This window comes from Orycteropus afer, unplaced genomic scaffold (genome assembly GCF_000298275.1).
Source record: "Orycteropus afer afer isolate SDZICR_OR568_19922 unplaced genomic scaffold, OryAfe1.0 scaffold00244, whole genome shotgun sequence".
Lineage (NCBI taxonomy): Eukaryota > Metazoa > Chordata > Mammalia > Tubulidentata > Orycteropodidae > Orycteropus > Orycteropus afer.
This window is the reverse complement of record NW_006921831.1, coordinates 2,582,053-2,605,696: the sequence shown is the minus strand read 5'-3', so window position 1 is coordinate 2,605,696 and position 23,644 is coordinate 2,582,053. Positions and strand designations below refer to the sequence as shown.

Genomic DNA, 23,644 nt, shown 5'->3' with positions numbered 1-23,644 from the left:
ACTTTTGCTCCACGTTGTTCTCCCTCTCTATCCAGGATCTCCCACACAGATCCCCCTGAGAGTTTGACAGTGGTGGCTGGGCACCATCCAGTTCTTCTGGTCTCATAGTCATGTAGGCTGACTTTTGCTCCATGTTGTTCTCCCTCTCTATCCAGGATCTCCCACACAGATCCCCCTGAGAGGTTGACAGTGGTGGCTGGGCACCATCTAGTTCTTCTGGTCTCATGGTCACATAGGCTGACTTTTGCTCCACGTTGTTCTCCCACACCATCCAGGATCTCCTGCACAGATGCCCGTCTGAGAGGTTGAAGGTCACTACTCTTGATAGCCCCTTTAACAGGTGAGGAAGCTGAGATGCAGGGAGGGTTGGCCAGATGCCAGCATCACACACCTGGGAAGTCACGGCTGGGATCTGAGCCAAGGCTGTTGACCTGCAGGCCTGTGTGTGAACACAGTGCCGTGCGTGAGCACTTGTGGGCTGGGCGTGCCCATGAGGGCACACATGGCTCTGGGAGGGTCTGTGTGTTAGCAAACAAGCCTGTGTGATTACATGTTCTTGTGTGGGTACATATGTGTCTCCACATGTACAGTGTGCCCTGCGTGCACATGTACACACAGTTCTTTGCATGCATACGTGTGTGCCCTTGTGTGTGCAGTGTGCCCTTATGTGTGCTCAAGTGAGTGGAGGGGGGTGAGTGTGCAAGTAAGTGAGGCTCACCTGTAGCTTGAAGGCTGGAGGCCGGCCCCTGAGTGGCCAGCACCCCATGGCCAAGCCCCAGGCTGCTGCTGCAGAGTGGGCAGCACAGGTGGGGCAGGCGAGCCCATCCCCTTGGGCAGGTGACGGCACCAGAGGCTCACAGGGTGGTCTGGCCGGGCAGGTAGCCCTCCTGGTGACCAGGGCAGGGCCATTTCTACAGGGCCAGTGGGTCTGGGGCATGGGGCCTACTGGCCAACTGAGTCGCCTGCCATGTGCTGGAGCCATGCTGGGGGCCGTGCTGTGGTCTGGGGCCTTCTGCTCAACACCCTTCCACGTGGAGCCCCGTGTGGGGGCCAAGCACAGCCCCTGCACACAAGCTGCCACTGTCCTCAGACCAGGCAACGACGCCAGGTGGGAAGGGCTGTCACCTGAGCAGAGTCCCTGTCCAAGGTGGCCAGTCACCCCACGGCCTGTGCAGAGCCGGAGACAAGCTCTGGCACCCAAGCCCTTCTTGTCCATCAGCCAGGCAGGCAGATGGAAGGCGGCAGGGCCTTCTAGAGGCCTCCAGAGTGGTCACTGGGCAGGGTCCTCCCTTGGGCAAGATGGGATCCAGGGGCCCCACACAAGATGGTTCAGCCTCAGCATCATGGCCACACTCCCAGGCCGTGCTGTGGTCGGGAGGCTGTGCTGTGGCCAGGGGCCACACTGTGGTCAGAGGGCTGTACTGTGGTCAGACAGCTGTGCTGTGGACGAGGGTCACACTGTGGCCAGAGGGCATTCTGTGGCCTGGGGCTGTGCTGTGGTCAGGGGCCTTGTGCTGTGGTCGGGGGGCTGTGCTGTAGTTGGGGGCCTGTGCTATGGTTGGGGGGCCATGCTGTGGTTGGGGTGGACTGTGAAAGGCCAGGGTGAAGTCCCCTCCTATTCATGTGACACTCCCCCCTCACTGCAGACTCGGTCCCCAAGCCCAGGTGTGTGTGTGTGTGTGAGTGTATCTGTGAATATGAACATGTGCATATATACAAGTGTTCTGGTGTGTATGTGTGAGAGTACGTGCACAGGAGTGTGCACTGCTGTGTATGTGAGTGTATGCATAAGGACATGTATGCCTGTGTACATGGCCATTGGTGTGTATATGGGAGTGTGTGCTCATGGGAGCATGCACCACCGTGTGCATATACAGGAGTGTGTGCACATGGGAACACACAGTGCTGTGAATGCATAAGGACATGTACACATGTGTACATGGCCACTGATGTGTATATGAGAACGTGTGCTCTTCGGAACATTGACTGGTGTGTGTGGGTATGGGAGTGTGTGCACATGCGAGTGTGCTCTGCTGTGTGTGTACATGGGAGTGACTGTGCTAAGGGGCATGTGTGAGTGTGTACACACGCACTGCTGTGCACACAGGATCATGTACTGTGTATATATGGTAGTGTGTATGCACAAGGGCATGGGTGTGCATACATGCACTGTTGTGTTTATGTGGGAGTGTGTGGGTGGGGGCTTGTGTGCATGTGTGCGTGCAGTGCTGTGTGAGTGTATGGGAGTGTGTGCTCGGGCAGGGGTGCCCCGTGTATGCTGCCTCCCCCACCCCCGTTCGTCCAGGTTTAACTTCTGCTGTGTCAGCACTTGGACTCCGGTTTGCAGGGGTGTCTGCCTGCCCCTGGATTCACTCCTGCTTTGCCATGGGCATCTCCCACGATGACCCAGGCAGAGACTGGGACCAGCAGGCACGCCCTCACCTTGGCCTACACTATGAGCTGGGGTGGGCTGGGATGCTTGGACCAGGCAGTGTGTATCTGGGCCAAATCCTGTTTGACAAAACAACAGCTGCCCCTGCGGGTTCGACAGCTCCCCACTCCCTCCTGTAGTTACCGCTTAGTCCCAAGACCTGCACCCCCAGGAAGCTCACTTGCAGCTGAAGAGAGACCTGAAGAGAGGTGGCCATCTGGTCTGTCCCTGCACCTGGCCCAGTGCTCTGCAGGTTGTGTGTGTGTGTCTGTGTGTGTGTAGGGGCGTCGGTCACAGGTGGTGCTCTGCAGGTTGTGTGTGTGTGTGTAGGGGTGTCAGTCACAGGTGGTGCTGTGCAGGTTGTGTGTGTGTGTCTGTGTCTGTGTCTGTAGGGGCGTCGGTCGCAGGTGGTGCTCTGCAGGTTGTGTGTGTGTGTGTAGAGGTGTCAGTCACAGGTGGTGCTGTGCAGGTTGTGTGTGTGTGTGTGTGTCTGTGTCTGTAGGGGCGTCGGTCGCAGGTGGTGCTCTGCAGGTTGTGGAGCAAGGGGCGATGTCAGTCAGGGCGGCAGGAGGGAAAAGCCCACGCCTGGACTGTGCCTGGAAAAGGCTCTTTCTGCTCTGAGCTGCCTCCGGAGACATGCTTCTGCCTCATCCGGGTCTCCCTGCAGGGCTCTGAGGGCTCAGGGCCTCCATGGCCCTGGAACCTTCCAGTAGGAATGGCAGCCACCACAGCTGGGCTGGACGGCTGGTTGGTGTGACTGCTCACCTGTGTGCACGTACTAATGTGTGTCTACAGGTGTATGTGAGCTTTCACCTGGGGTCATGTCATCTCCTGCCCTGAGTCACAGAGGTACTCAGGGGACCCAAAGCACTGAGAGCCACCCAGCCTGCCGTTCATGGGGACCCATCTCCCAGCTGGAGCCCCGTGGGGGACAAAAGGGTCCTTCCCTGGTGACTTGTGCCTAGACAGTCACCATATGTCCACCCCTTCCCTCAGCCTTCTCCAGGCTAGCTGAGAAGTACAGGACTAGGGGAGAGAGGTCACATCCCATGAGTCTGGTGAAGTCAAGCAGTGCCTGAACATGTGGCTGATGGCCCAGTGCTGGGGTCAGTGTCACAGGTGGCCTTGGTCATGTGCCCAGCATGCGAGTGATAGCATAGGGGTGCGTACGGGAGCAGTTGGGGGAGAGGGTGAGCTTATGTGCACAGAGTCGCTCAGGGGTCCCCAGGCCTGAGGGGCCCTGCTCTGGGAGAAGGAGATAAGGGTCAGCAGTCCCCAGGGCCTTCTGCATTGGCCCTTCCTTCGTAGCCAAGGGTCTTGTTCCACACGGAGAACATCTCAAATGGTCCATGCACCACAGCAGCCCAGTCAGCCCCTGTGGAGTGTACCGCTCCCTAGGTCCTGTCAACGTGCTCACCTGGGAGGCTCTTCACATTGTGGTGTGGTTTACTTACTGTCACTTACACAAATCTGAAACCTACAGAGCCACATATCTTCACCTGTGTGGCCGAGAGCCTCTGTATCAAGGTGTAGAACATTTGCACCCCCCAGAAGTTCCCTGTGGCCCCTCCCACTCAGGCCTCCCCCAGAGGAAGCCATTGTTCTGAGTTCCCTCACTGTAGTGGAGCTTTGCCTGTTCTTGAAAACTATATGGAACCATACATCGTGTATGCAGTTGTCACTGGCTTCTTTCACTCAACATGACATTTCTGAGATTCATCCATGTTACTACACGTATCATCAGCTTGTTCTTTTTCATGACTGCATAATATTCCATTGTATGCATCAACACCAGCTTGTTCTTTTTTGTGGCTGCGTAATATTCCATTGTATGTCACAGTGGCTTGTTCTTTTTTGTAGCTGAATAATATTCCATTGTATGAATGTATTACTATTTGCTCATCCATGCTCCTTTTACTGGACATCTGTGATGTTTTAGGTTTTATTTCTTACACATAAAGATGCTATAAACAATCTTATCCATGACTTTTGGTGGACATCTGCATTCATTTTTCTGGGGCATAGATCTAGAAGTGGAACTGTTGGGTCACAAGGTGTGGGACACACATTGAGAAGAATGGGAATTCCCGAGCACTTGATTGTACTCATGAGGAATCTGTACCTTGACCAGGAGGCTGTCGTTTGAACAGAACAAGGGGACACTACATGATTTAAAATCAAGAAGGGAGTGCGTCAGGGTTGTATTCTTTCTCCACACTTATTCAATCTATATGCTGAGCAAATAATCCGAGAAGCTGGACTATATGAAGAAAAACGTGCTATCAGGATCAGAGGAAGAATCATTAACAACCTGAGATATGCAGATGATACAACTTTGCTTGCTGAAAGTGAGGATGACTTATGGCACCTACTGATGAAGGTTGAAGAATACAGTCTGCAGTATGGATTATGTCTCAATATAAAGAAAACAAAAATCCTCACAACTGGACCAATGAGCAGCATCACAATAAATGGAGAGAAGATTGAGTTTGTCAAAGAATTCACATTGCTTGGTTCTACAATCGATGCCAATGGAAGCAGCAGTCAGGACATTAGACGACGTGTAGCATTGGGAAAGTCAACTGCGCAGGAACTGTTTCAAGTGCTGAGGAGCAAGGATATCTCCTTGAGAACTAAGGTGTGCCTGACACAAGCCATGATATTTCCAATCGCCTCGTATGCATGTGTGAGCTGGACAACGAATAAGGAAGACCAAAGAAGAGTTGATGCTTTTGAGTTGTGGTGCTGGCGACGAATGCTGAAAGTACCACGGACTGCTAAAAGAACTAACAGATCTGTCCTGGAGGAAGTGCAGCCAGAATGCTCCTTGGAAGCAAGAATGACCAGACTTCGTTTCACCTATTTTGGCCATGTTGTAAGAAGGGAACCGTTCCCTGGAGAAGGATGTCATGCTTGGTAGGGTGGAGGGTTGACGAAAGAGGGGGAGGCCTTCAACGAGATGGATTGATACGGTGGCTGCGATGATGGGCTCAAGTATAGCAGGGATTGTGGGGCTGGCGCGGGATCGGGCAGTGTTTCATTCTGCTGTGCATGGGGTCACTATGAGTCGGAAACGACTCGACGGCACTTAACAACAACAACAACAACATCATGTCACGTGCTTGTTGGCTGTTTGCATACCCTCTTCTGTGAAGCAAGCAGTTAACTGCTCCAGAATCTGATTTTTTTTTTTAATCTTCAGGAAAGCCACGTGGGTGTCTTTTCTTTCTGGCTGTGCCTTTTGCACAGCCCCCATGCGAAGGTCAGGAAGAGGTTCTCCTATGTCCCGCCTTCCCATGCAGGCCTGTGGTCCAATGGGGATGGATCTGGGGCAGTGGCATGAAGCAGGGATTGTCATCACTGTTGCCGTGGAGTCAACTCTGACTCACAGAATCGTGGTTCCTATTTCTCATGTGGACATTTGGTTGTTCTGATGCCTTTAATGAAAAAAGCGTTCTTTTCCCCACTGGGGGAAGCAGCGCTTTGTTAGAAATCAGGTGGTCACCTCATGGGTTTATATTTCTGGACTTTCTGGGCTGTCCTGTTGGTCTGTTCATCCACCTGTCTGCTACTGTTCCCATCACTGAAGCTCTGTGAGTCTCCAATCCTGGTAGTGTGAGTTGTTCTTCAGAATTGTCTTGGCTGGTCTCGGCCCTTTGCATTCTCATGAACATCTTGGTATCAGCTTGTCAGGTTCCAAACCGTCTCAGATATTGATTTGAATCACATGTGATCTATACTGCAATCTGGGGAGAATTAACACCTTCCGGGCGGGGGGGGGGTGGCTCGGTGGGAGAGTGCTCACCTTCACGGAGGAGACCCAGGTTCTAGGGGCCCCACCCGCGTGTCTGTGGAGGCTGTGTGTTGCTCGGTTGCGGAACAGGTGTCAGCTTCCAGACTGAGAGGGACTAGGAAGGGAGGTGGAATCATAATGGATTTGTGGAGCAGGTAGCACACACCCTAGTTTGTAGTCTATAAAATTCAATGGATTTTTTATATGTTGTCTGTAAATCCAGTGTTCTTGGTGAATTCACTTCTTAATGCATTCCCTAGGACTTTCAGTGCATTGCTTAACAGAAATGGTGACAGCTAACATGCTTGCCTTGTTCCCTGTCTCAGAACCAGTGTGACATTTCACCCGTGAGTGTGACGTTTGCTTTGGGTTGCTGCTTTTTGTGTGTATGTGACAGAGCTTCCTTCCAGTTTACTAAGAGTTGTGTTTTTGATTGTGAGTGGGTCTTGGATCTTATCGAATGGTTTTCCGTGTCTTTTGAATTGATTACATGTCTGTTTACTTATTCTGTTGATGTGGTGAACTTTGTTCATTGATTTTCAAATGTTAAACTAATCTTGCATAACTAGATTAAACTACACTTGACCATAAGTCTTCAGAAATAACAGTGGGTCCAATCTGCTGGCATTCTGTTGAGGGTATGTGGAACTCTGTGCATTGCAGACGTGAGCCTGTAATTATCCTGTTATGAAATATCCTTTGTCAAGTTTTGGTGTCAGGGTTATGCTGCCTCTTAAAATGGGTTGAGAAGTGTTCCCCCTTCTTAGTTTTTAAAAGGATTTGTATGAAATTGGTGTTACTGCTTTCTCCAATGTTTGTAAGCATTTTCTGATAAAAACCATCTAGGCTTAGCATTTTCTTGGTGGAAGTTCTTTAAAATTCCAAATGTAGTAAATAAGTGTCAGGCCATTCATGGTTTCCATTTCTTCTTGTGTCAGTTTTCATGCATTGTGTTTTTAAGGAATGGGTCTGTTGGTATCTAAATTGTGGTGGGATCTATGTCAAGGTGTTAATGCCTCTACGAGCAGTAGTGACGTTCTGGTTTTAATTCCTGGCCTTGGGCGTTTGTGCCTTCCTCATCTTCCCTCCCTTTGTCTATCCCCATCCCCCCAATCTTACTAAAAGTTTATCAATTTTATTAGTCTCTTCAGAGAACTCAATTTTGGCTTCGTTGACTTTACCTGCTGGATGTGTGGTTTTCATTTCATTGAGTTAAGCTCTCATCTTCCTTGTCTCATCCTGTTGACCTTCTTGGGGTTTAATCTACTGTTTTTCTAACTTCTTGAGACAGAGTTCTGGGGGCAAAACGTTTGAAACAATGTCCCGTGAACATACACTTCACTAAAGAAGCTATAGAGGCGGCCAACAAACACGTCAGGAGATGCTCACGGTCATCAGCCATCAGAGAAATGCAAATCAAAACAACAGTGAGATACCATCTGGCCCAGCACAGACAGCAGAATTCAACAAGACAGAAAATAACAAGTGCTGCTGAGGATGTGGAGAGATTGGGACTCTCATACGGCGCCGTGGGAATGTAAAATGATACAACAACTGTGGAAAATGGTGTGGTGTTTCCTGAAAATAGAGATACCATTTGATCCAGCAATTCCATTACCAGGAATATACCCTAAAGAAGTGAGAGACAGGACACGAACAAACATACACACAGCCATGTTCGTTGCAGCACAATTCACTATAGCAAAAGGATAGAAACAACCTGAACGCCCATCAACAGATGAATCGATAACCAAACTATGATACATTCATACACTGGAATACTATGCTACATTACAGAGTAATGAAGAATACACGGCGCATCTCACAATGCGATGAGCCTGGAGGCCATTATGCTGAGTGACATAAGTCAATCACAGAAAGACAAATATTGTATGAGCCCATTATTGTAAAAACTCAGGAAAGGTTTACTCAGGGAAGGAAATTCACTTTATTGGTTACTGGGGGTGGAGGAGGTGGGGGAAAGGAGAGGGAAAATTTTGTACTAGTTGGGGGTCACGTTGATTTGGATGAGGGGAAGTGTAGTATGGAAAGAGTCTATGACCAGCATGGTGACATTGGGGAAAGAGAGGACACAAATGTGCACAAAAGATACAGACAACAGAGGCAAATACTATTCATGCACAATACTTACTGCATTACCACTGGCACCAAACATTGGGCAATGGGTAGATGCATAGACAATGAGAAGAGCAGGTGGGGATCGGTGAACAGGAATATACCCAAGACTAAGGATAGATTTGGCTGAAGATAGTCTTACATATGCACTTGTGCTACAAAATTAGCCACATACATGACAGAAGCAACAGAGGCTAAGGTTGGAGCAGGTTCTCAGAGACAACCACACACCTTGAAAGAGAGAATCACTGGGTCTGCAGGCTCAGGACCATAGACTGGAAGGACATCACACTCAATTGGCACAACACAGTCACAGACACCTCATTCAACATCCTATTTTGATGAGTAGTGACTGGGGTCTTAGAAGCTGTCGAGCAGCCGTCTATTGGTCTCCTCTCCTCTGGAGCTAAGAAGAGTGAAGAAAATCAAAGTCATCTGGAAACAATTAGACCAAGGATAAGATGGACCACGAGGACCTCAGCCTTCACTTCCCCAAGACCAGAAGAACTAGATAGTGCCTGGCTACCAATGCCAACCACTGGGAACAGGATAAAAATTGGAGATCCTGGATAGAGTGGGAGGAAAAATATGAAACTAAATTCAAAACACAAAAATGACCAGAATTATTCATTGGATAGAGTCTTCTGGAACCCCTAAGATTGTGGCCCCAGGTTACCCTTTGGGCCTAGAAATGGACTCTCTTCTGTGGATTAGCTCTCAGCCCAACAGTAGAAAGACCTACATGCAGAAGCTACCCCAGGGTGATGCACCCCGTAGCGCAACCAGCCAGGAGACATCAGAGGGGCAGCATTCACATAGAGGGAAAGCTGGACAGACAGGAATGTATAGATAAGAAGGGCACAGGGAGGGGGTACTCACAGGGGGGAGAGGAGAGGAGAGTTTTTATGGTTGGGGATGGTAATTGGGGCCATGAAATCAAATGTGCATGAACTGTTGAATGTAAAACAAATCTGATTTGCAGATGTGTACCCAAAGCACAATAAAAAAATACATATATGTATTAATAATAGGAAAAAAAATAAAGTCAAATTAAAACTGCAAACATAAATAATCTAGAACTTAAAAAATGAAATCCATCAATCACTGTCCTGGCCGTGTCGGTTCCCTCCTGGTCTGTGGACCCAGGTGCCCCAGTTCTGTGATTCTCTCATGATCTCGGCCCCACACCCCCACACCCCGACACCCCGCCGTGTGCATGTATCTCTGTCTGTGCTGTTCTTTCTGGGACTCCAGAGTGACGAGGTCCTGTGGCTTGACCCACCCTACCTTGGCGTGACCTCAACTGATTACGTTACATCACATTCGATTACATCACAGGCACTCACTCACTGCTGTCCAGTCGTCTCCGATTCGTAGCGACCTCGTCTTGGGTTTCCGAGGCAGTATCACTGTGGAAGTAGACCACCCAACCTTCCGAGGAGTGGCTGGTGGGTCTGAACCGCTAGGTTTCTGGTTAACAGTCAGATGCCTTAGGCACTGCGCCACCAGAGCTCCCATCACAGGTACAGGGATTAGGGTTCCAACATGTATTGGGGGAGGAGGGGACACAGCTTAATGCAGAACACACACTCTTAGGCCTGTTTCTATGGTCTGTTTTTTCCCCTGATTTTCAGTCTTCTCTGCGTGAGGAATGCAGAGACTCAAGGATGCTCTCCCCTTCCCGATGATCTCATTTTCTTCTGCAGGGTAGGTGGGTAAGGAGGGCACCATGCCCCATTTGGAGCGTGACATAGTTCAGGGTTTGCAGGTCTCAGCTTCAGGGGTGAGGTGTCCACCACAGCTCCTCCTCCTTGGTTGGTCATGACCCCCAATTCTTGTCCCTCCAGTGACATAAGCCCACTGAAGTCTCTCCTTAGTTCTTCTTCTCTTGTGAGTTACCATTCCGTTGGCTCCTGACTCACGGTGACTCCACGTACCATGGAGAGAAACGCTGCTTGTTCCTCCGCCATCTCTACCACTGGTTACGGGCTGGGCTGTTGGGATCATTGGGGCCTCACGGGCTGATTTTCCGAAGTCGGTCACCGGCCTGTCTTCCTAGTCTGTCTCAGTCTGAAGCTCTGCTGGAACCTGCTGAGCATCCTGACAGCACGCAGGCCTCCACTGACAGACAGGTGCTGGCTGTACATGCCGTGCTCTGTCTGGGACCTGAACCCAGGTCCCACATGGAAGGCGAGGATTCTGCCACTCAACCCCACTGCCCCTCTTAGCTCCACCCCACACTGATGCAGCTTGGGAATGATGCCCCCAGGACAGACCGCACGGGAAGAGTTCCCTTCTCTGTGGTTTCCTTTGCGCCAGGCTCTTGTCCCCGAGTCCTGGACCTGGTGTTCCTATTCAGCCTCTATTCCCCACACGGTGAAGGGACAGACGCTCGAGGGCAGGCAGCCTCAAGTGTCGGGCTCCCTTGGTCTGGTCCCTTCCTCCTGGGTCTTGGCCCTTTGCGTCTCTGTGACTCTGCAAAGAGTTGTTGTGTGGTTGTGGCTTCTGCTCCAGCTGTGACAGGGACCTCAGCAGAAGGTTTAGTCAGATGCAGCAATGCAGCGAGTTCAAAGCCCCTCACCTGGCCTCTCCTGGGCCCTGCCCTGGGAGGCAGTCTTGAAGGTCTTGGTCCCTCAAGGTTGCGTTTTGCCTTGTTTCTGAAGGGCCTCGGCCCCCATGTGACAGAGGGCACGGGAAGGGCCAGGCACAGGATTGCCAGCATGGTGGCCGCTCACAGCCCCTCTCTCCACGCAGGCTCCGGGAGCACCATCGGGTCACCATCAAGGTCATCCGACGCATGCAGTACTTCGTGGCCAAAAGAAAGTTCCAGGTGAGTGAGTGACACGCCTCCTGTCGTGAGTGGGGCAGGGGGCGGAGCTGGGGATGGGGGGGGCACTGCTTGTGGGGGAGGATGGAGCCCCGCAGCACGTCGGGGGGTCGGGGATTGGAACCCCACATTACTGCGTGGGAAGGGGACGGGGGCGGAGCTCTGCAGCACGTCATAGGGCGGAGATCGCTCCTGGGAGCCTCCAGTTTGCCCTTGTGGGGGACAGTAGCTTACTGGCAAGGGCAGGACTGGGGCTGCGTCCAACCTCACCAGCAGGCTCTGAGGGAGCTAGGGCCTGTCAGGGCCCCCTGTGGTGAAGGAGGTCAGCTCCACCCAGCCTGGGACCCAGGGCCCCTGCCCGGGGCCTTGAGGGGGTGGGGGCTACCAGTGAGGGCCCCACCTGCCTGGTGTCTGCTAGGGACAGAAGTCCCCAGACCCTGGGGACCCAGCCCCTGGGGGGAGGAGACTTTCGCCAGGTCCCTGTGAGCCCAGCCAAGCTGGTGAGGACTGGGTGGGTGGCTGGAAGGAGAGGCGTCGACCATGCGTGGACAGAGGCCCGGAGGGTTCCGCTGCCAGGCCCCTGAGCCAGGCAGGCTGAGTACGCAGACCCCGCGAGGCGGCCGCTCTGTGCTCGGGCTCAGCCCTCTTTCCGCTGCAGCAAGCGCGGAAGCCGTACGACGTGCGAGACGTCATCGAGCAGTACTCGCAGGGCCACCTCAACCTCATGGTTCGCATTAAGGAGCTGCAGAGAAGGTGGGCGAGGCCAGGGCCACAGGCCAGGGCTCCAGTACGAGGGGTGTGGGGCGGGCGGGCAGGGGGTCATGACGGGGCAGCAGCATGGGGCACGGGTACACAGGCACCCAGTGGGGTGCACCGGCACAAAGGGGGCAGGGCCGGGGAACCCACGCCTGTGAGTGTCTCTCTTCCTCCCATACCCCCAAGGACAGCTGCAGGGTGGGAGCTGCCCTCTGGGCTCCTCTGGGAGACCTCGGCCCTCCCCCATTTCCACTCAGCCTGGTCCCCACCCTGCCCCTGAGTCCCTGCCAGTCCCCATCTTGGAGCCCCTCCCCACTCCTGGGGAGCACAGGCCCTTCCCAGGTGAGGGATGTTGCTGTGGGCCAGCAGCTGAGCCGTCTCCTCACCCCACCCCCGCAGGCTGGACCAGTCCGTCGGGAAGCCCTCCCTGTTCATCTCCGTCTCAGGTGCGTCTCCCACCTGCCCTGTCCTGGACTCTTCACCCACCTCCCTGGCTCCTCCCCACCTCCAGCAAGTTCCTGGGTGGAGGGGGTGCCAGGAGTGGGGCTGGGGGTCCCTAGCCAATGACCAAAGGCACATTATGGGGGCTTTCCCTGGGCTCAGGTGTATGAGAAGAGAGAAGCCCACAGCAGGTGGACGCTGGGACCTGGTGTCCAGTTCTCCAGCTCTGAGGCCACTTTTCATGTCCTCTAGACCTGGAGCTGTCTCGCCTCGCCAGGAGAGGACAGGGTTAGGGCCTTTTCCCTGGGGTTAGGCTAACCCAGCACAAGTTCAAGTGGCAACCGCATCTCATGTCAGGGACAGCTGGGGCGGCAGGCATTCCCCGGGTCACGGTGAGGCTAGTGCGGCCTGGGAGGCGCAATCATAGTGGATTTGTGGAGCAGGTAGCACACAGCACCCCAGGGCATCCCCTGGGTGGGGGGGGGGGTCCCTGTGGCCCTACAGTGGGTTCTCAGAGGTCATCGAGCTGGGAAGGGTAGTGCCACGTCTGCAGCTGCCACGGGTCACACCCTGCCCGCTCCACCCCCCCCCTACTTTCAAAAGTTCTCACTGCACACACAGTTTTAGAATAGGCCCACCTAGGTTCCAACCTGTGGACTCTCAGCCACCTCTTTGCCTGTGTTCTTGTGCACTGCCAGCAAACAGGCCCCTGAGTCAATGCTTTGCCCACAGAAAAGAACAAAGACCGCGGCAACAACACGATCGGCGCCCGCCTAAATCGGGTGGAAGACAAGGTACGTGCAAGCGTCTGGCACTGTCAGCTCTAGCGGGCAGCCGAGCATGGCTCCTGGGGGTCACTGCTGTTGGGGTCCACACACACCAGCATCCGCCTTTCCTGGCTGTGTCCTGAGTGTACATGTGAGACTTGGTTGGTGCCCATACAGGGGCCTCTGTCTTTCCTTCCCTCCTCTATCCTCCCTCCCTCCACGCTCAGCGTGGCCTCCACTGTGCCAGGCTATCCCTGGGATGAGGTTCACCTAGCTGGACCTGGTCCCCATAGGAGAAGGTGCCAGAGCCCTGTGTGTGCCAGACCTCTGACAAGTGCCCACAAGCCCCTTCCAGGAGGTGCCAAGAACCACCTGGCACAGAGTGAGCAGTGTACTCCGCGGCCAGCCCCCGGCCCTGACCCCCCGCTTGTGCCAGGTACTGGCTGTGGGAAATAGTGCTTGAGGCAGCATGCAGGAGCGTGTGCAGGGCAGTGAGCAGGGGTGCACCAGGCTCTGTGCAGGGCAGCGTGTGGGGTAGCGTGCAGGGGCACACTGGGCAACGTGCAGAGCAGTGTGCCAGGCAGTGTCCGGGGCAGAGCACGGGGTGCACCAGGCGGCGTGCAGGCCAGCGTGCAGGGGTGTGCTGGGCAGCGGGTAGGGGTGTGCCAAGGCGCGTTCAGGAGTGTGCCGGGCAGGAGGAGGGCTGTGGCTGGTGGGGTTGTGGGGCCTGGCCTGCGGCTATCACTTCTTGAGGTCCTGTCTGTGCCAGTGTGGGAAGTTAGGCCATCGGAGCAGGCTGTACGGAGCCGGGCCTACATCCCGGCCCCACCCTATGCCCAGCTGGTCTAGGCCTTCACTCCGGACAGGCCCTGGGTGCAGGGAGACTCACAACCCATGCAACAGATTCGTGGGAGGAGGTGGAGGTTTTCACAGAGTCTGGACCAAACGTGGCTGGGGGTCCGCTCAGGAGGATGGGTGGGATGTCCTGGCCGGGTGGGGCGCGGGCCCTCTGCCACCGTTCTCTCTGGGTTGGGTGCAGCCCCTCTCCCACTATCCTGTCTGGTTTTGGCTGCCCATGCCCCCTCTGCTCCAGGAGGACCCCTCTGCCCACACTGGCCAGGCCGCCGGCACCCACCACTGGCCCCCCTGCCCCGGACCCCTGCCCAGCTTCTCCTGAGCAGCCGTGGGGAGGCCTGGGGTCTGGGAGGCCCCTTCTCAGGCCCACTGGGCACTGCTGTCTTTGAAGTCTCCAGGGCCTGGAACGGGCGTTATCTCACCAAACAGCGAGTCTGTCTACACAGTTTATCTGGAAGTAGCCGAGAGGCTAAAAATAGAGGGATTCGGCTGGGCCCAGAGCGCGGCTGCCCTCGGTAGTCCAGGCAACGCCTGGCTCTGGTCCACGCCCAGCCCCGCCACCGCCGGGTGGGCGGGAACGAGCCATGGACAGCCTGCTTCGGGACAGCCAGCTCCAGGCCCGCCCACCCCATCCTGGGTCCCAGGACTGAAGGGCCGCTTTCTCCCTCCTGGCCCAATCTGCCCTCGCCTGGGGCAGCTGTGGGGCTGCGAGACCAAGACCCAAGGGCAATAGGGAAGGGGCCTGTGTCCAAGTGCCTGCTGGCCCTTACTCCGGCCCGCCGGCTGGAGCTGTATGAACCCACCTCAGGGCCTGGCCTCACTCTGTCTGTCGGCACAGGGCTGGCGCCATGCCCGAGGACAGGCACGCCTTCCCTGGGGACCGTCCCTGCCTGCCAGATGGATGTGAGACCCGGGAGCGCACACAGGGCCGCGGGCTCGGCACTGCAGGCTCGGGACGGGGTTTCCCTCTTCTTGATCAGGGCATGGTGACTCAGGGTTCCCACACTCCGAGAGAGAGGCCCAGGGGCTGGGTACCGGGTGCAGATGGCGGGGCCAGGCGTTCCAACATCAAAGGGAGTGGACATAGAGCCGGGACCACACCCTAGTCCTCGGCTTGCTCTCCCCACCCGGTCCCGTGAACACCCTGACAAAGGCACTGCTGAAAGGCCGCCTCCAGGGGCCGGTGACCTGGCAGGCTTTCCCAGGCCACTCAAGCCTTTTACCGTGCCCCTCCACACACCCTCTGGGTGGCCTCACCCCCGCCACTTCCGGATGAGCTGTGCCGGGCCTAGCTTTCGCTTACCGTTCCCTGCCCTGTCCTCAGCCTGGCTGCAGCTCTGCCCACTGCCGTAAGGGACAGGTCACCCTGTAAGCCCAAATCAAAGCTGGTGTCCTTTGGGGTTAACAGTGGAGCAGAGTCTCCCCCAGGCTTGCCATGCAGCCCCGGGCAGCCTGCTGAAATTGGAGGAGGACACAGCCTTGGGTTCACTCTGGCCAGTGGGCTGGGGGAACGGCTGGCACTGGCCTTGGGGCCACAGAGCTTGTCAGAGCTGAGCAATACAGGGGGTGCTTTCCGGGGTCCATGCTGGTAGGACAAGGATGGGTAGACAGGGGAGACTCTGAGCCCCAACCCGAGCTCCAGCTCCGGGGCTGTGTGGGTGCAGACTTGTGCCAACTGGACCCAGGAAGTCTCCTTGTCCCAATTCCAAGGAGCTGACTGGACCCTGAGGTGGTCACCTGCCTGGGTCCTGGCCCCACCCACCCTCAGCCGTTCCACAGGGCTTGACGGGATTGGGCTCCTGGGATGAGTTCAGATGCAGAAGGGCTCAGTGCCAGCCTCCCTGCTGCTGGCCGACGCCTCTCTTGGGGACAAACCCTGGGAAAGGGCCGCACCAGGCCCAGAGGGCACAGTGGCACATCCCGGGCCCCATGTCATTGTGGTTATCACTGCAGCCACTGGGACCATAAACAACTCAATCGCAATCCTGCTGACCACAGGAAGCTGGGAACAGGAAACCCAGCGGCCCCCCAGACCCCCACCCCTGCAGCGGCAACGCCAGCTGACTCCGACCAGCCCTGCACCGCCCCCAACAGGGCCTGCTCGCCCAGACACCCACTAGTTTCCTTGCCCCTCAGATGTGCGCCGGCCAGCCTCCCCTCACTTGGAAGTGAGAGGGTTGAACTCCCGTGAGCTGAAAAACCTCTGAGCCGGCCTCCTGTCCTTTCCCATGTAGGGAAACTGGGAGGTTGAGCGGTTTCCTAGGGTCTCCCAGCTAGTTAGGTCAGGGCCGGTTCTCAAGGAGGCCACGGGCAGGCAGGGGATGTGAGGTAGAGAGCCAGCAAACAAGGTGGTGTTTCACGACACAGGAGGTCTAGCTGAAGAGAGGCCAGGTGTGGCCCTGGCTAAGGAGGGGGCGAGCAGGCAGGTCCATGAGCCCTCGTGGCCAGGAAGGCTTATTGGTGGAGGTGGGCCTGGCTTTGGCCTGGGAGAACGGTGCCTGGCTTGTCTCTGCAGCGGGCGTCCTCCCCCAGGTCGCGGTGAGGTTGGCTGACCAGCCTGGGCCTCCTCAGATGGCTGCTACCCAGGCCTCCAAGCTGGACCCTTGAGTATTGTCATCCCAGACAGTTCCCTTCCTCGCCCCTCAGAGCCATCCCCACACAGCTCCCTGTGCCTCACAGATCCACTCCCCACTGAGTTCGTGTCTGTCATGTCCTGCTGTGGCCTCCCTGGCTCCAGCCTCTCCCCTCACCCACCAGTTGTCCATGTTGTCTGTTATTTCTGTAAGCACTGCTGGCATCCATTTGGTGATACTTCAGGTCGATTCTGATTCTCAGCAACCCTATGGGACAGAGTGGAACTGCCCCAGAGGGTCTCCAAGTGTGTCAGTCTTCACAGAAGCAGACTGCCTCACCTTTCTCCCACGGAGTGGCTAGGGGGTTTGAACTGCTGACCTTTTGGTTAGCAGCCAAGTGCTTTAACCACTGGGTCACCAGCATTCCTTATGAGGTACATGCATAATCCCCCTTCCTTGTATGGGCCTTGTCAGGAGTCGATGTCAGTTTTATGTGGACCTCGTAGAAAGAGCTGAGAATATTCCCTCTTTGTTCTTTATTCTGGAATATTTTCTGTAAAATTATAATTTTTTTTTTTTTCCTCGACTGGTGGAACTTGAAGATACAGCTGTCTAGTCCTGGTGTTTTCTCTGTGGGAAGATCTTTAACCACTGATTCAATGGCTTTTGTGGCTATACAACTATTGAGGTTTTCTATTTCTTCTTATGTCAGTTTTGTTTTTTATTTTCTGGGAATTTGTACATTTCACTTTCATTTTCCAGTGTACTGGCGTTTATTGTCATTTTAGGGTCTGTAAGCATCTACAGTTAGTCCCCCTTTTATTCCCAATTTTATTTCTTTTTGTCTTCATTTTTTCCCACTGGTCAAATTTGCCAGATTGTTGCCAATTTTGTTAATATTTTCAACCAACTTTTGATATTTTTGATCCTCAGTATTGTAGGTTTCATTTTATTCCATTTATTGTCTTCCTTTTATTTTCTTGGCCTTAATACATCGTTTCTTCTGTAACTTTTTGTGTTGGATAATTTTTAATTTTCAGTCTTTCTTGTTTTCTAAGGTCTGCATTTAACTCTAAATACCACTCTGACGGAATCTCCTAAGTTTTGATATGTAGCATTTAATTTTAACTTTTATTCTTGTATATATTCCTCTAGGAGCTCTGGTAGCATACTGCCTAAGGCACTTGACTGCTAACCAGAAGGCTGGTGGTTCAAACCCACCAGCCACTCCTCGGAAGGAAGGTTGGGCAATGTACTTCCCTGGTGATACCACCTTGGAAACCCAAGGAGGGGTCGCCATGAGTCAGGTCCAACTCGCGGCACACAACAACAACAACATACTCTTCCTGATATCTCCTGTGACCTCTTATTTGTCACAGTGGGATTGTCATTACTGTTTGACTTATCATAGGACTTCCTAGCATTGCTGCTCTGTTGTCAGAGAACGTGCTCTGTATCACATTCGAGATTTGTTTTGGGGCATCATATGTGGTGCAATGACTTTAAGACAATGTGTATTCTCAAGTTGTTAGTAGAGTGCTAGCGTTATGTCCAGAAGATCAAGCTTGTTAATTATTTTGTTCAGTTCTTCTGTATCATCATTGAAATGGTTTTACCTGCTTGACCTGTCAATTCTCAGAACTGTGCTCACAATTCCAAGTATTAGAGAATGTGTCTAGTCTTCCTCGTATTTCATCCATTTGGGCTCGCTTTATTTAGGTCTTATGATTAAGTGTGTGTAATATTAGAATTTTTATATATTCATTGTCAAAACAAATATTTATCATACGGACTGCCCTCTTTATCTCAAGGAGTATATCTTATCAATGCTATACAAGCTTAATTTTCTTTATACATCTTTTTAAAAGCATTATTGAGGTATAATGTACATAACCATAAAATTTACACAATATCAATGTGCAACAAATTTTAGTAAATTTCTAGAGTTGTGCTGCAACTGTCACCAAAATCCAATGTTAAAATCTTCCCACCGTTGCCAAGACTGCCCTCAACGCTTGTTGCCTTGCCGCCCCGCCTCAGCCCTGCAGTACGGGAATCAGCTTCTGTCCGTAAATTTGCCTTGTCTGGACATTTCACATGGAGGCAGTTATCAGCACGTGGGCTTTTGTTGTTTGTTCGTCTTAATGTAGCGTTCTTGAGGCTCACCCGTGCTGAGCCACGTACCGGCAGCTCTGGCCTCTGACGGGGCACGGTGTTCCGTCGGCCAAATGCACGTGTTGTGTCCCTTTCCTCACCTGTTGATGGACGTTGGGACCGTCTGTACTTGTTGGCTGTTACAAATGCTGCTGCTGTGTGTGAACTGTCATGTACGAGGCTTGTGTGAACATATGTTTTCCTTATCCTTGGATAGATTCCTAGGCGTGGAATGGATGGGTCAGACGGCAGATTTTAGTTTACATTCTAGCAGACTTTAAACCGTTTCCCAAGGGTCTGAGCCATTCGACTTTCCCACCAGTAGCACATAAAGGTTCTGCTTGGTCCACGTCCCCGCAGGTGCTTGGTACAGTCGGCCTCGATTTCAGCCTTTGCAGTGAGTGTGGATGGTACCTCTGTGGGGTTTAGCTCCGAGTCCCTAACAGCGGATGGCGTCGTGGGTCTTTTCGTGTGTTTCTGAGCTGCTTGCAAGTTGCCTTTGGGGATATGTTTGTGCAGCTCCCTCACCCTTTTCTGATTAGGGTGTTTGCTCTGTCATTGACTTGCAAGAGTTCTTTATATATTCTGGATACAAGTCCTTTATCAGACATATGACGTGCAAATGTGTACTCCCATTCTGTGGCTGGTCTCTTCATTTTCCTAAAATCATATCTTTGGAAACACACAGTTTTTCATTTTAATTGAGTCTAATTTGTCTCTCTGTTGTTTTTTTATTCCCCTTTTATGGCTCATGTTTTAGATATTGCCAGTCCTAGGATTCTGAATATTCTCTCCTATTTTTCTGCCTAGAAATTGTATAGATTTCACTCTCACATGGAGGTCTGTGGTCCATTTTGAGTTGATATGGGGTGTGGTCTGCGGCAAAGCCCAAGTTCCCTTTTTGGCTGTGGGTGTCTGATTGCCTTGGCCGTTGGTTGAAAACCCACCCTCTTCCTCACTGAGTTGTTGTGGTACCCTTGCTGGAAATCAGTTGACCATAAATGTGGGTCCCTTTCTGGCCCCTCAGCCCCGGCTTTCTGACCTGTGTGCCTGTCTTCACACCCATGCTCTACTCTCTTAATTACTATAGCCAATTAGTAAGTTTTTAAATCTGCTAGTGGAAGCTTTTCCATTTTGTTCTCCTTTTCCAAATGTTTTGCCTATTCGAAATCCTACACATTTTCATGTAGATGTCAGGACCAGCTTGTCAGTTTCTCCACAAGAAAGGAAGAAAGAAAGAAGGCGGCCGTTATGTCGGTGGGGACCATGCAGCACCTTCAGATCCGTCTGAGGAAAGCCGGTCTCTCACCAGGGCTGCGTCTTCCCATGGACGCGGTCCAGCTGATCTCTTTGACCTCTTTCAACCACATTTTGCGGTTTTCAGGGCACAGATCTTGCCCTTCCCTCGTTCATTCCTCAATGTTTGACTGTCGTTGGTGCTGTTGTTAGTGAATTTTTATTTCATTTTGAATTGTTTGTTACTAGTATATAGAGAAGGAGCTCTGGTGGCACAGTGCCTAAGGCACTTGACTGCTAACCAGAAGGCTGTTGGTTCAAACCCACCAGCCACTCCTCGGAAGGAAGATGGGCTATCTACTTCCATAAAGATGATAAAGATGTACCACCTCAGAAACCCAAGGGGGTCACCGTGAGTTGGGATCGACTCGACAGCAGTGGGTTTGGTTTTGGTGGTTTCCCATGTGGACCTCGCTGACCTCGCTTATGATTTTCAGCAGCTCTTGTTGCTGTCCTTGCTGGTTCTCTGGTATCTTCTATACATAGGCCCACATCCTATGCAAATAAAGACAGTGTCTTCCTCCTTTCCAATCTCGATGCGTTTGATTTCTTTATCTGCCCGGCTTCACTGGCTTTAACCTCAGTGGAGAGTTGCATACGAGGGGGGAGAGGACCCTCTGGGAGAACGTTCATCCATTCCCTGTTCAGTGTGGCGTTAGGTATAAACTTTACTCAGACACAGTTAGCAGCTTGAGGAGGTACCCTTCTTTCTAGTCCTGTTAATCTGAAAGTTCTTAATCATGAATGGATATTGCATTTTCTCAGAAGCTTTTTCTGCATCTGTTGAGATGATCATGTGGTTTTTATCCTTTGTTCCATTTATATGGTGTAATACATTTGTTGATTTTCAAGTGTCAAACCAACTGTGCATTTCTGGTTAAATCACTCTTGGCTGTGTTGTGTAATTCATTTTATATGTCCTGAAATCAGTCTGCTAATATTTTTGTGAAGAATGTTTGCATCTGTGTTCACGAACAGGATTAGTCTGTTGTTTTCTTGTGTTGTCTTTGTTGTGACTTTGACATCAGGTATTTCTTTTGTAATCCTTTCCTGTTTGATTCTGGATCTGTGTGTCTTTTATGAATACTGTATAGCTGGAATGTTAATAATAATTTCCTGTCATTTCTCAGATGTCTGGATTGATTTCTGGCAACATGTTTTGTGCTTTGCCTTTGCACTATTTTAATGTTTCTTTTTCTTCTTCTCTTGCCTCTGGTTGGATTGATTATTATTGCCCACTCTGTTTTGCTCTTGGTGACTCGGAAGTTAAATATTTTATTGTTATTCTTGTAGAGGTTTCCCTGTTGTTGTTAGTTGTCATCAAGTCCATGCTGACTCATGGTGACCCCATGTGTGCAAAGTAAAACTACTCCATAGAGTTCCCAAAGCTGTCACCTTTTGGAGGCCAGTCATTAGGGCCGTCTTCCAAGGCACCTCTGGTCGGGTTTAAACCGCCAACCTTTCAACCAGTAGTCAAACCTTAACTGTTTGTGCTACCCAAGGACATCTAGCAGTTACCCTAGAAAATGTTTAAATCTCTCTCTCTCCCTCTCTCTCCCTCCTCCCCTATCTATCTATCTATCTATCTATCTATCTATCTATCTATATATATCTCAGAAATCATTGGTATCTTTAGCTATGGCTTTGGTGGAGTTTAACTTTGACTACTCTCTCCTGACGTGTATTCTTGGTGGTCGTGTGTTACTCGTGTTTATTCTTAACTGAACAGTTCATGATTTTAGACCATGAACTTGCCTAAAGCTCTCCTCTGTCTTCTTCTTTTGACATCATTTTTCATTTATCTCAGACCTTCTGTTGGTGGTCACTTTTTTTCTGACTGAAACTGACGTACTCATTACACCCGCCCTCCATGAGAATATGCTGGTATCAAATTCTCTCTGATTTTACTTTCTTGAAAAGGACTGTTTTACTGCCATTCTTTCCACTGGGCATAAAATCGACATGCTAACCAAAGTCTTTTCTCGTAACATGCTGACAGTGTTTGCACCCCGCTCTGGGTTTCTGTGGTTGCCCTTGAGAAGGGCAAACTCTGGTTCCTTGGGAAGCCCCTGTTTTTTCTCTCTGGCGGCTCTGAAGGTCTTGTCTCTCCCTCTGGTGTTCTGCGTTTTTGCCAGGATGTGTTAATAGGAATTTCCTCTCTGTCCCACTGTGGCTTCAGTGGGTTTTCTTAGCCTGTGGTTGGTACCTTGCGTCAGTTCCGGATTATTCTCAACCATTTTCTCTTGAGATTTTGCTTCCACCCTGTCGCCTCATCCTGGATTCATGTTGGACACAGGGTAACGCCCTCCCTGCCCCTCAGCCAATCACTTTGTCTCTGTCATGTTCTGGGTAAGTTCTGATCCACCTTCCAGCTCACTGTTTTTCCAACCATGTCTAATCTGCTATTCACCCTGCCCATTGGATTTTAACTTTCAGTTCTTGCACTTTTCATTGACAGAAACTCTGTTTGGTTCTCGCTCATGGATGTCGTTCATATTTATAGGGTCTGCCTTTTTGCTTAAACAGTCCAGTCTTTTTCAAGTTGCCTCAGGCATATGGAGTATGGCTGTTCCATAGTTTCTGCCAATTTCAGGGTTTGAAGTCTTAGTTAATCTGTTTCCCTGTTTGATTTTGGTTAGCTGCTGCCCATTCATTTTGTTTCATTTCCCTTGAGGTTTGGGATTTATCGATTTGCTGTGAGCTTGCATTTCTTAAAATTGATCAGTGGGAATTGGTGAGGCCCGGTGTGAAGTTTAGGTCCTGAAGGGAGGAGCCACATTGCCCCCTCCCCTGTCAGACGTGGGAGCAGCCCCAGCCTCTGCCCGACTGTAGGTCCTCATCTCCAGGTGTTCCAGACCACCCAAGTGGCGTGAATTTGGCCTTGCAAGCCGAGCGGGGGCCAGCTTGTGGCCATGACTTTCAGGGCAGACATTGTTCCCTTCCTTTTAGCAGTCAGGCAAGGTTCTAGACAGGCCCAATGGTGACTCCAGGATGGATTATTTCCATGGATCCTGACACTGAAGGTATAACTTTCGGGGGCCCCAGCATTGGTAGGGGTCTGCTGTGGGACTCCGCTCCTGAGGCAGGTCTGAGTTTCGTCTGCTCGTCACCCATCGCCTGGAGGACTGGGGAAAGCGAAGCTCTATGGAGCATGGTCAGACAATTTCTTACTTAAGGGAGAGTTAAATCAGAATGTGTGGAGATGGGATTTCTCTGAGCATCTCGAGTCTCGTGGCTGCCATGTCCCTGGCTCCCTGAATGGGTCCAGGGCCCTGCCATGCTGCATCTCCCTGTGAAACTGCAAGCCACTGGGCAGTAGTAACATCCCTGGCCCCCACTGGCCCCTGGGTCACTGATTACAAGTGAAGAATGGGTGGCACCTTGTGATAGAGCTCCACTAGGTCAGGGGCCATACCCAGGGGTCATACACTAGGTCACAGCCTATACCCCTGCAAAAACGGCAAGGAGGCCACATGTTCTGACCTCCTCTAATCTCACAAGAGGAAGACAGCAGTAACCCAAGGCCTATTACTGCAAAGCCAAACATGCTGCCTCCCTCCAGCCCTTTCACCAACCGTTCCTCCCAAAGTACCCACCACCTCTCTCCTGGGTTCG

At 52.1% G+C, this 23,644-nt stretch overlaps 1 protein-coding gene across 1 annotated transcript in view; it reads left to right on the top strand.

Moving 5' to 3' along the window:
- Window positions 1-23,644, top strand: part of KCNQ1 (potassium voltage-gated channel subfamily Q member 1) — a 297,380-nt gene that overhangs the window by 216,675 nt on the left and 57,061 nt on the right. Inside the window, exons 13-16 of the mRNA XM_007949332.1 lie at window positions 11,115-11,190; window positions 11,846-11,940; window positions 12,343-12,389; window positions 13,117-13,178. Coding sequence (XP_007947523.1) covers window positions 11,115-11,190; window positions 11,846-11,940; window positions 12,343-12,389; window positions 13,117-13,178 — 280 coding nt within the window. The remainder of the gene's footprint in view (window positions 1-11,114; window positions 11,191-11,845; window positions 11,941-12,342; window positions 12,390-13,116; window positions 13,179-23,644) is intronic.